At 41.5% G+C, this 12,278-nt stretch overlaps 1 protein-coding gene across 1 annotated transcript; it reads right to left on the reverse strand.

The window, feature by feature from the left end:
• Positions 1 to 497: 497 nt before the first annotated feature.
• On the reverse strand, positions 498 to 10,055 carry LOC123482602 (serine/threonine-protein phosphatase 4 catalytic subunit B-like). Its single transcript, XM_045210860.1, has 9 exons — positions 9,813 to 10,055; positions 9,059 to 9,359; positions 8,906 to 8,957; positions 5,038 to 5,088; positions 4,720 to 4,821; positions 4,063 to 4,236; positions 2,485 to 2,611; positions 2,117 to 2,306; positions 498 to 1,892 (listed from the first exon to the last, which is right to left on the reverse strand). The coding sequence occupies exons 2-9, from the start codon at positions 9,166 to 9,168 to the stop codon at positions 1,763 to 1,765; spliced, it is 936 nt and encodes a 311-aa protein (XP_045066795.1). The 5' UTR covers positions 9,169 to 9,359; positions 9,813 to 10,055; the 3' UTR covers positions 498 to 1,762.
• Positions 10,056 to 12,278: the final 2,223 nt, after the last annotated feature.

Consider the following 12,278-nt stretch of genomic DNA (forward strand, 5'->3'; position numbering starts at 1 on the left):
ATTCATTATTTCAATAATTATTTATCAATTTATGTGTGCATTTATTAGATTTTAATTACAGCATCTTTGGTCCTCCATACTGCTATTGTAAATTAGTGCTGAACTTTGTAGTTATATGCATTGTATTTTAATGTAGCCTAGCTACAGTATGGAAGGTAACAATCTGTTTTTTACATTAATAAAAAACATGGCAACATATTTGAAATATATTTTGGATTATATTTTACTAGCTAAAATGTATTTACACATCATACATTTAAATATATAAGCATATGTAGAAAAATATAAAAACAGTATGTCTGCTAAATATTATGATCTAAAATCACCATACTTACTCGCTTCATGCCTTCCGTAATATTGCTATTAGGATTTTGGTTGGGAACACCACAGTACGTCATGTATGGATATATAATTGAAGTTTTTTTTCACTCCATGCATCAACTGGCTAAATAAACAGAACTTCAAACCTCCAAATGATAGCCACTCCAGCAGATAAATTAGATTGATACAAAAAGATTTTATTTTCACAATATCAAAAGTCAACAGTGAACCCTACAGAGATTTGTGGATCAATAGGCATCAACAAGGTAGAGAAGAAAAAAAAGTTCTGTGTAGTGATCCCATTCAACCAGTTACTTTATTTTTGTTTGAGGGTAGGTGCTGTTCAGGATATGCTGAGTTGCATTGAGAATGATGTTTTTGAAAACTGAGTTGGAGACAAAACACAAGCAAACAGGAAACTGAAATAGCAAACAAACAAAAAAAGGAAAAAAATGCAGTTCATCCTTTACACAACAGTTACACATTTATATTTTCTTAGATTTTTGTATAAGAAATTATGCATATGATAAATCCAACCAAGAAATGGGGTTAATTTCCTATATCTGCAGATTAAAAGATTCTCATCTCCTTTCAAGTATCTCTCCATCTGTAGGACAATGTTCACATTTTCAAATGTAAAAAGACAAGATTAGGGGGACAAACACCGAACAGCTCAATGGCGGCGAGAGGGGATAAGAGACGTTAATAGGGGAGGAAGAAAAAGAAGAACGTGGTGATTTTAGAGAGCTGAAATAACAACAGTCATGGGCACAGTTTCATGCGGACCCAAAGCGGTCACAACTAGACACTTCATGATCTTCAGGACCAAGGTCTGGACAGTATCAGCAGTATGGTAATAGCTCCATCTCATCCTCTGATAGGGTGGATAGAGGGCTAGGTGGAGTTTATGCCATTTTGCTCACACTGACACAGCTCTTTCATCCCTCCATTGGGGATTCAAGAAGTGTCTAGGGCAGGGGTAGGCAACCCTGGTCCTGGAGTGCGGCAGGCACTTCCTGTTTTTTATTAAACCGACCTGGAAGACCAAATGTGTTGAATTTAGGCAATCACTGAACTGATCAATAAGCTTAGTAGCTCAGTGTGGTGCCTTGAGACAATTGTACAGTACCTGTGGCACTCCAGCAACAGGGTTGTCTACCCCTGGTCTAGGGGTCAGTTTCAAACAGAACCGAAGAGATTCAAGACACCAGAATCCATCCTAACATAAAGGGCGCGTTCCTCTGCCCAGGCATTGCTGACGCATGCCAGATCTTACAACCCCTGGATAGGTATTTTAAGTATCAGCTAACCACATCAAGTTATAGCAATATAGCAGTCGACGACACAGTCGATGACGTGGCACGCAACCATTGGTTGGTGCATGCAACGTCTGAGCAGGGGAACGCGACCAAAGGCCCCATATTCCCTCCAGGGTGAGAGGTCACAGGAAGTAGTCTGCCACTGGCTTTTTGGAGGGAATGCCCCTGGTTTCCTGCGGAGCGGCTTCAAATATGATGAACTCCCTCTGCAGGTGCTCATCCAGCTCCAAGATGGCCGCCACATTTCCACATCTGAGAGAGAGAGAGAGAGAGAGAGAGAGAGAGAGAGAGAGAGGGGGGCAGGAGAGAGAGAGATTGTTGCTATGGTGACCTAAACATTGCTATAAGTTAACAAAGCACATGCATACACAGCAGAGTTTGGCCATAAACTCAGCAGTCCAAATAACACAATATAGAGGACGGGAGAAGAAAACGAGACGACAAGCGAGCAAGAGATGGAGAGACAGGACACAGACCTGTAGCAGTAGTTGGGTGCGGACCACACAGTGAGCACGGTCTCATTGAAGTGCCACTTGTATCCCTCCATGACCAGCTGGTGGGCTCTGCAGATCATGTGGATGTCGTTGGCCGCGTTGAACTGGGCCACCACGTCACTGCCAAACAGGTAACCCGCCCCTCTCGGGCTCACACCCCACCCCGTGGTGTCTGGGAGAGGGAGGGAGAGAGAGAGAAATTCTGGTCGTTACTTGAATTGTCTCATTCCTCTTCGTTGGGGCATAGATGCTATTTTTGCTGGAATTTTCACCATCTTGCTTATAGCTACACATTTTTGGGGTGGAATGGTTATTTAGGGGGTTGTTTCTGGACAGTACCAGTATCTTACCTTCTGGGTCAGACCACAGCAGGTCACACATGGGGCCGTCGTGAGGCACTTCCTGCTTTCTGTCGATAGTTCTGATCTGGTCCAGAGTTTGAATAGAGGGAGAAAGGCCGCCGTGCACACAGAATATCTACACAATGAGAGAAAGAGAAAGATAATCTACACTGAACCAAACTATAAACACAAATTGTCAAGTGTTGGTCCCATGTTTCATGAAATGAAATAAAAGATCCCTGAAATGTTCTACATGCACAAAATTGTTTACATTCCTGTTAGTGAGCATTTCTCCTTTGCCAAGATAATCCATCCACCTGACAGGTGTGGCGTATCAAGAAGCTGATTAAACAGCATGATCGTTACAGGTGCACCTTGTGCTGAGGACAATAAAAGGCCACTCTAAAATGTGCAGTTTTGTCACACAACACAATTTGAATGCACAGAGATCCCGTGACGAGATCCTGAGGCCAATTGTCCTGCCATTCATCCGCAGCCATCACCTCATGTTTCAGCATGATAATGCACGGCCCCATGTCGCAAGGATCTGTACACAATTCCTGGAAGCTGAAAATATCCTAGTTCTTCTTTGGCCTGCATATTCAGACGTCACCCATTGAGCATGTTTGGGATGCTCTGGATCGACAGCGTGTCCCAGTTCCTGCCAATATCCAGCAACTTAACACAGCCATTGAAGAGGAGTGGGACAACATTCCACAGGCCACAATCAACAGCCTGATCAACTCTATGCAAAGGAGATGTGTTGCACTGCATGAGGTAAATGGTGGTCACACATTTTTACAGTTTAGTCATTTAGCAGACGCTCTTATCCAGAGCGACTTACAGATAAGTGAGTGCATACATTATTTATTTTTCATACTGGCCCCCCGTGGGAATCGAACCCACAACCATGGCGTTGCAAACGCCATGCTCTACCAACTGAGCTACATCCCTGCCGGCCATTCCCTCCCCTACCCTGGACGACGCTGGGCCAATTGTGCGCCGCCCCATGGGTCTCCCGGTCGCGGCCGGCTACGACAGAGCCTGTGGCACAGCTAGCACTGCGATGCAGTGCCTTAGACCACTGCGCCACTCCATACTAATGAATTTATTTCAATTGACTGATTTCCATATGAACTGTAACTCAGTAAAATCTTTGAAATTGTTGCATGTTATGTTTATATTTTTTGTTCAGTATAGTTAAGGCCCTACACAATCCAATTCCGGAAACAGGTTTCTTTAAAAACATTCTTCCCAATACAGCAACAAAACATGTTTGAACCGAAGGGTGTGATTGCGATCCACAGTTACTTGCATTAATTACAGAGGAAAACCAGAGCTAGCAGGAGAGATATAAAGCGAGTATAGTAGCGAGTCATGCTGTTTCAGTTAGAGCTAGCTATTTAGTGAGACTAGCCATCTAACCATTACAATCTAGCCTGGTCCCAGATCTATTTGTGCTGTATTGTCAACTCCTATGTTTATTGTCACGTCCCTCCTTGGCATGACCATAAGAGTTGGTAAGATGGCACAAATAACAATCAGAGAGCAGCAGAGAGATGTGACTGAAGAGGCCAGGGAGCTCACCTTGCCGTCGATGATGGCAGAGAGGGACAGGTAATCAAAGATCTCGGTGCAGTATCTCCACACGGTGACCGAGCCGTACTTGCGGAGGCACTCATCATAGAAGCCGTAGACCTGTGTGATCTGCCGTGATTCGTGGTTCCCTCGGATCAGAGTGATCCTGTCTGGATACCTCACCTGTGGGAGGAGGAGGGGGTAAGTTACTTGTTAGAATGGGTCCTTCAGAGGGACCCTACTGGCCAAAAGGCAAATGAGAGGGGTGGTAGGTCCGACTTTGTCCCATAGAGAGGTTAGTAGTGGCACTAGACACAAAGGGCACACTTCGCACAGTACAATGAAGAAGTATAAAACATTTCCAATAATTTGTAGCTCAGCTGGTAGAGCACGGCTCTTGTAACGCCAGGGTAGTGGGTTCGATCCCCGGGACCACCCATACACAAAAATGTATGCACGCATGACTAAGTCACTTTGGATAAAAGCGTCTGCTAAATGGCATATTATTATAATATTTCCTGAATTTACATAAGTTGAAATTGAATAAACCCCAACCCTGCATAGCATTAGAAACACTACTACAGAGGGGGTAAAAGCCGGTCTAAAGAATGAAAACATCTAGCCTCAGAATAATTGAATAGCTCTGATTTGGCTTCTCTCGAGTACCTTGAGTGCTAGCAGCAGCAGGAACGTCTCCACGCTGTAGAAGCCTCGGTCCACAAAGTCACCCATGAAGAGATAGTTTGTCTCTGGAACGTCGCCCCCTACCTTGCACACACGCAATTGAAGTGTTAAATAATGACACAGCAAAAATGGCACAGTAGAATATGACATGTATGTAAATGACATGGAGTTCATGGCATTATGAAGCCAAATGGTGCATATGTTGAGTATGGAACTGTACAGACACCGCACAAAGCAGCACTCTGAGAAATCATACAGATGGAATGCAGGAAATACAGACAGAAAGGAGACTGAACTTACTCTAAACAACTCCTTCAGGTCATAAAACTGTCCATGGATATCCCCACACACCTGTGATAGAAAAGGAGAATTGTAGAGAATTAAAAGGAAACAATTCAGGAAGTAAAGCTGCGCAAACACACTAATACTACTGAACATGTGCATGTAACATAGAAAAATCTATATTTTTAGTATTTTGATCTTGAACAACGTTTATTAGAGGTATGGGTAGCGCCATCTTGAATTGCCATTGTAACGACTGACGCCGATGTGTCATTGGTAGGAGTGAGCAAATTGTGAGTTTTGGCGCCGAGCCTGAAAGTGAATGCTGCCACTGGGAGGCACCTCACCTCTACTGGACCTGAAAGGTTTCTCAACTTTGACAGCTGTCATTGAGATCAGGACAACAATATTAAAGTTATGAAACTGTATACAATTAGTTGGTAATTATATGTACATTTTAGAGTATTTTTTCCAATTGATGAGTCTGTGAAATGAAATTCGGACAAAAAGCAATCTTTTTGTCAATCTTTTTTATGTAAATGTTTTCATTGATAACTACAAACTAAAATACTTATATGAAAATTTGAAGAGCATTTGTCATTAGGTATGAGCTAGACCTAGCTAACACGAACTAGCTAATGATTAAGTTAGATATGAAGAAGTATTGCATGGTATACCGGTACCACAGTAATGTCACGGTACCAAAACGTCATGATACTTATGATACCAACATTTTAGATGTTTCATATGATACTACCAAATTTGATACTACCGATCTAAAGAACCCGCTGGCACCTGTTATAATTGTTAAAATGTAAGCAACAGCAACTTACTAGTCTCTTGTAAGTACCGGTCCAATAATGTCCCCTTCACTTTCATGCGCATAGCTGTAATCCTCCAGCCGCATCCCATTCCAACCATCACTCACCAGCTTCTCTCCATCCGCTCTTCCTGCGCATCTATTCCTCCGTTTTTAAAATATAATTTAGCAGTGATGGCGAGGGGCTATGCAGACACTGATCAGTCTTCTGTTGTTACATTTGTACATTGGAGCAGCGCGCAGAGCAAGCAAAGTTGATAGGCCTACATTGTATATAATTGAATCCCTGGCAAAACCAAGAGCACAGGCCAGTCTGATAGGCATTGTAAGTTCGCTGTCACACAGCAGTGCCAGAGAAGCAAACAGCTTTGCGACAGTCATGCTTGCAGCTTTACAGCAAAGAAAATGACTTGTCTCTAGCTCAAAGGGTAAAAAAAATACAAACTTTTCTCCTCCTGCGCGATTTTGCACGCATTTGAATTAATTTCACAAACCATGACGTGGGCCGTTTCAAACTAATCCCGGGCTACTAATTATTGTTTTGATAAACAACGTTCAGCCATGTTACCAAGCTAGCTAACAACCTGGTATCTTGACACTAGGTTTAGGCAAATTTGATTGGCACAGGAAGAAAGGAAAAGGGTCTACTACTGATGATATGTGCTTCAAAAAGGTAGGATTCATATAGGCCTAATGTTAGTCTAAACTATCAAAAATCTCTCTCTTTCTGGTGCTCCTTATATTCTGTTTGGTGCTTAACGTTTTTAAAGTTGGGAGCAGTGTGTATGTGTTTCTGGGAGAGAGAGAGTGTTGAAAAACTAAATGGAGTCTCCCCTTTCCATAGCGGGGTCATACTAGTTTGTAGCCCAAATAGTTTGGACGCTACAGATAGAAGTTGGCATATCGGCGGTACTGACTTCAGATGAGTCCCGTGTGGCTTCTGGGGGTCGTAGAGCAAAACAGTGAACATCATCGCGCTCCTAAGCGTCTCATCTTTCCATAGTGGTCATATTACCGTTCGGACGCAACAGACGTTTTTATGAGAAAAGCGATTTTCGGAATGTCTCCTGTTCTGAAAACAGTGCTGTAGCTCTGCCCCTTTCCACCGCAGATGTGTATTATGTTAATTAGATTGACTCACGGGTGCGTCAATAGACTCTTAAGGATTATGGACTATCAGATATGAAATTATGTTACATGTTTTCTCAAATGTTAGAGTGAAAACCTTTGGAGAATAAAATGTAACTGTCACCTTGCAAGCCGATTGATAACTTGTACATAATAAAATGCAAATTAATTACTTAAAAATCATACAATGTGATTTTCTGGATTTTTGTTTTAGATTCCGTCTCTCACAGTTGAAGCGTACCTATGATAAAAATTACAGACCTCTACATGCTTTGTAAGTAGGAAAACCTGCAAAATCGGCAGTGTATCAAATAATTGTTCTCCCCACTGTATGTAAGAAAAAATTTAAGTTGTAAAAGCAAATAGTTATTATATGCCTTATTCTTATAATATTTAGTAATTCCAGTTCAATTTTGATGACAATATCCCTGAGATGAATGTTGTATATAATGTTATGGTTAAAATAGCATGATGTAACTTGCACTTTGTTTTCAGGGTGGAATGAGATCATGTATTCCCCTAACCTTATTCTTTCCATAAAGTTATAGTTTTATTTATTATTACTTATGAATGTCTTTCCTTATAAAATGTAAGACTAAATGCCATTTGTAATATGTTTTGGTGCATGTATGTGTTTACTATACTATCCAAATAAGAAAGTGTCTGATCACAGAACATTCCATAAAATTCTAGAAAAACACAACCGGTCTTTAAAACAGCTGTAACTCATTCACAGTAAAAGGTATTACTATTCTGATTTCAGATTATCAATCCTTACAAAACAAGGAAGACTCAATATACTCTAAGTGTTTCTTTATCTTCATTAGGAAGTTGTGTAAATGGCAGTTGTTTGGGAAAAAAAGTGTATAAGATACACATTTTCACAGGTGGTTTTTCTTGACTGATTACCATTTGATTGACATCATATCATTTGAAAGGGCTGTTTCTCAGCTTTCAAAATATGTATCATGTTTTCATAAATGGTTTGACACCAGCAAAGTATGGCTCATTAATGTATGCAGGGGTCATGATCTCAGTAAATTCAGGAATTTCAAAACACTCCTACCGATGATGCAACAATGCCTATATGGCGATTTACAATTAAGGCTGGTTTACAGTCTATCCACATGTCTGTAGACAATTGTCTTAGCGACATCATGAACATTCTATTGTCTGAAAATGTATAAACACAAAACGACAGCCTCTGCATGACATCAGCAGCCCGGTGCTCTATTTTAACACCAATAAACCTATCCGTTTGAAAATGAATTCAGTAAATGTCAACCTAGCAAGCCAGGCAACTAAAAGCAATTTTCGAAACAATGTTTTGGTCCGTTGTCTAGCCAGTTCAAATAATGACCAGAGTATAGCTGACAACGTCTAAACTTTAGGTAAATCTTATTCATTATTACAGGAAAGTAAATCCACAACAACATAATGATTTACATGGTTATGGCGAGCTTACAGAAAATAGCTTACTGCCACAGTGTGACGAAATAAAAGTAGGTCATTCTATCCGAGAATTTTAGAACTGCATCATCGTCACAGGAGGATTTGGTCTGGTTGCTGTGACAGTACGGTAACCACGACAACAGACGTTCCGACAGTCGCAGAGAAGTAAACTTTTTTCATGTCTGCACGACAAGGAAACTGACGGACGGTCTACAGACATTCCACCGGAGTATAAATGAAATGTTGTTTTGACCAGCGACACTTGTCGCATTCTAATTGTCTACAAACATGTCGTTAGACCAAGTATAAACTGGCTTTTACGGTTAGCTGGTGTTCTAAAGCCGTGTGTTTCCAGTCCCCCTTAATGTATTCAGCCATCCAACATTACACATGTAACATGAGGGCTCAGATTGGGAAGTGCAAATAATGGCAGTCTAGGCAGATCTACGAAGTAATCAAGATGTCTTCTATACTGAAAATACTCACTGTAACTGGAGAGTCCACCCTCTGTACGTTACTCTCCTCTACCAGAATCTCCCTGTAACACAAACACAAGCAGACAGGCTTAGTGATGAAGATTTAGATCGTATCAGAAATGTTACAGTAATATGGCCTGTGTGTGTGTGTGTGTTTAATTACCTGGCCTTGGCACACAGTGCTTTGACTTCATTTTCCTTGATGAGTTCACAGCGCCTAAGTTGTTCTATCTGTCTGTCCAGATCACTGATGTCCCCCATTGTCACACACATATGGAGCGAGAGGCTCACACACAATCCTCACTCTGGGGTCTGGGGGAGTCTCCTACAGGGCCTCGCAAACACAGGGTGTGTATACTTCACACACACAGACACCCTGGTCCGGAACACACACTCTCTCTCTAGCTGTTCAGGCAGTTCTAGTCACAAAGAGAGAGCGGCAGATTGGTGCAATAGAGAGGGATCTATGGAAGAGTAAGATAACATTTTTTTAGAGCATGTTACATTAAGACATTGTTATATGTCCGTTCTGTTCAGTCTGAGGGCATCAAGCAGTAGAAACACCAATAAACTAGCTAATTTAATAGCTAGCTAACGTTCCTAGCGAAGTTAGCGAGTTAACGTTATGTTAGTGTTGAACTCACTTCATGCTAACTAACGTTAGTTAGTAGGTAACGTTAGCGCAGTCAGCTAGTTGGCTGGTCTTTTCAGTAAAGTTGGTATTATGGGTATATTTGTGTTAATATTTAATACTCAGTTCTCTTCTCTACCACTGCGTTGTTAGCATAGTTAGCTAACAATCTTGGCCCGCTTATCGAGTCCTTACGAAATGCTAACGTTGGTTAGCTAGCTAATTTAGCTTACTAGCTAGCTGTAACCTATGTTTTCTAGGCGTAATCCAAAGCTAACATAAATACCTTTGAATATTGGGGAAGAAGAACTCGAGATACAGACATATAGCTGTTTTATTCCACGTAAAAGCAATTTTTTTCCGCTCCACCACGGTTATTTTCTTTTTTTCACCGGTTCGCCTAACCACCGCCGGACGGGCTGTCTGCAACTTCCGCTGTCGGGGACGCGCATTTCGCAGTCCTGAAACGGGAGGGAAATTATTCCGATTTTAAGCAAATTTATGCTGCGTTCTTATGCTCAAACATTATAACAAAATCAATGGGGTCCTGACTGTCTACATATCTTTTCTACATACTTTCTATTTGGTTTTAGTCGTTTAAGTTTACACTGAAAGCGTTTTTCCCATCCTGAAAATGTAAAATAATAACACTATTAATTTGCTATGCACAAACAATTTCATCCCCAATCATCCCATACAGAACCAATCAGTCGATATAATCGAGAGCAATCATCAGAAACCACGCGATATGAATCAGATAGTTGGGCGCCGCCTGACCACTAGTTGGTCAGAAGGTTCAAATAATCGTTTCATATCTTGGTGTACATGTCCTGTATTGACAATGACACAATAACGCGAGATCACATTTCCAGCATGGCCGACAACCAGACCTCCCTTGCCCGCCATAGGAAGCAAAATGGTAATTAATAAATAATAAGAGAGCATTGCATTTGCAGCACCTTAATTAATAAAAATATTTCAAACCTACAACGTAAACTCTGAACGAGCTCCGGCAACTCGTGGCCCCGCTGGCTGCTGGCTCACCCGATTAGGGTAGGTCGTCATTGTAAATAAGAACTTGTTCTTAACTGACTTGCCTAATTAAATAAATACAAATTAGACAACAATCACCACATCGCTAGCCCGCGGACGCGTTGCAGGTCGGCACGGGTGCGTTCATTGCTAGGCTGCGGTTGCAGGTCCACACGGGTGCGTTCCAGGTGTCTTCATTGCTTCTTAATTTATGGGTGTATTACAACGTTTGGATAGTTAACATAACAGATTAGCATAACTAGTTCAGATTATTTGGTGATTTATTGGCCTCTACTTTTATTTTATTTTTTACACATCCCAAATCACTATTGTAAAACTAAATGCATGCTCTTCAATCGAACGCTGCTTGCACCCGCCCGACTAGAATCAATACTCTCGGCGGGTCTGACTTAGAATATGTGGACAACTACAAATACCTAGGTGTCTGGTTAGACCGTAAAATCTCCTTCCAGACTCACATTAAGCATCTCCAATCCAAAACTAAATCTAGAATTGGCTTCCTATTTCGCAACAAAGCCTCCTTCACTCATGCTGCCAAACATGCCCTCGTAAAACTGACTATCCTACCGATCCTTGACTTCGGCGATGTCATTTACAAAATAGCCTCCAACACTCTACTCAGCAAATTGGATGTAGTCTATCACAGTGCCATCCGTTTTGTCACCAAAGCCCCATATACTACCCACCATTGTGACCTGTACGCTCTCGTTGGCTGGCCACTACATATTCGTCGCCAAACCCACTGGCTCCAGGTCATCTATAAATCACTGCTAGGCAAATCCCCGCCTTATCTTAGCTCATTGGTCACCATAGCAACACCCACCCGTAGTATGCGCTCCAGCAGGTATATCTCACTGGTCATCCCCAAAGCCAACACCTCCTTTGGCCACCATTCCTTCCAGTTCTCTGCTGCCAATGACTGGAACGAACTGCAAAAATCTCTGAAGCTGGAGACTCTTATCTCCCTCACTAACTTTAAGCATCAGTTGTCAGAGCAGCTTACCGATCACTGCACCTGTCCACAGCCCATCTGTAATTAGCCCACCCAACTACCTCATCCCCATATTGTTATTTATTTTGCTCATTTGCACCCCAGTATCTCTATTTGCACATCATCTTCTGCACATCTATCATTCCAGTGTTAATACTAAATTGCAATTATTTTGCACTATGGCCTATTTATTTCCTTACCTCCATAACTTACTACATTTTGCACACACTGTATATAGATTTTCTATTTTCCTATTGTGTTTTTGACTGTACGTTTTGTTTATCCCATGTGTAACTCTGTGTTGTTGTTGTTTTTATCGCACTGCTTTGCTTTATCTTGGCCAGGTCGCAGTTGTAAATGAGAACTTGTTCTCAACTGGCTTACCTGGTTAAATAAAGTTTAAATAAAAACAATTGGAGGGCTTACTACCTCTGTTCCTGTAGAGCTACAATCCTGTAGGTTTTCGATCCAAACCCAGTAGTAACTAACGTGATTCAGCTTATCAACCAGTTAGTAAGGTGCACTAGATAAGGATTTGAAGAAAAACCTACACTCCCATTCAAACCCAGAATCATATACTGGATTTCTCAAGATTTCCAACACGATTCAACGAGACAAGATTTGGAAGGATGGCCACATGAGGCTAGTGTTGAACATATCAGCTAACCACATATTGGTGGTGTTCCTGCCTGATTATGTTGAAGACTT

This window comes from Coregonus clupeaformis, chromosome 35 (assembly GCF_020615455.1).
Source record: "Coregonus clupeaformis isolate EN_2021a chromosome 35, ASM2061545v1, whole genome shotgun sequence".
Taxonomy (NCBI): domain Eukaryota; kingdom Metazoa; phylum Chordata; class Actinopteri; order Salmoniformes; family Salmonidae; genus Coregonus; species Coregonus clupeaformis.

What these genes read in the sequence shown, in the direction of transcription:
- LOC123482602 (XM_045210860.1), bottom strand. Translation starts at nt 9,168, where the DNA reads ATGTGTGTGACAATGGGGGACATCAGTGATCTGGACAGACAGATAGAA. An exon ending in TGCTGCTGCTAGCACTCAAG is followed by an intron (nt 4,237 to 4,719) that starts GTACTCGAGAGA and finishes CTCCTCCCACAG; the next exon opens with GTGAGGTATCCAGACAGGAT. An exon ending in GCTGTGGTCTGACCCAGAAG is followed by an intron (nt 2,307 to 2,484) that starts GTAAGATACTGG and finishes TCCCTCTCCCAG; the next exon opens with ACACCACGGGGTGGGGTGTG.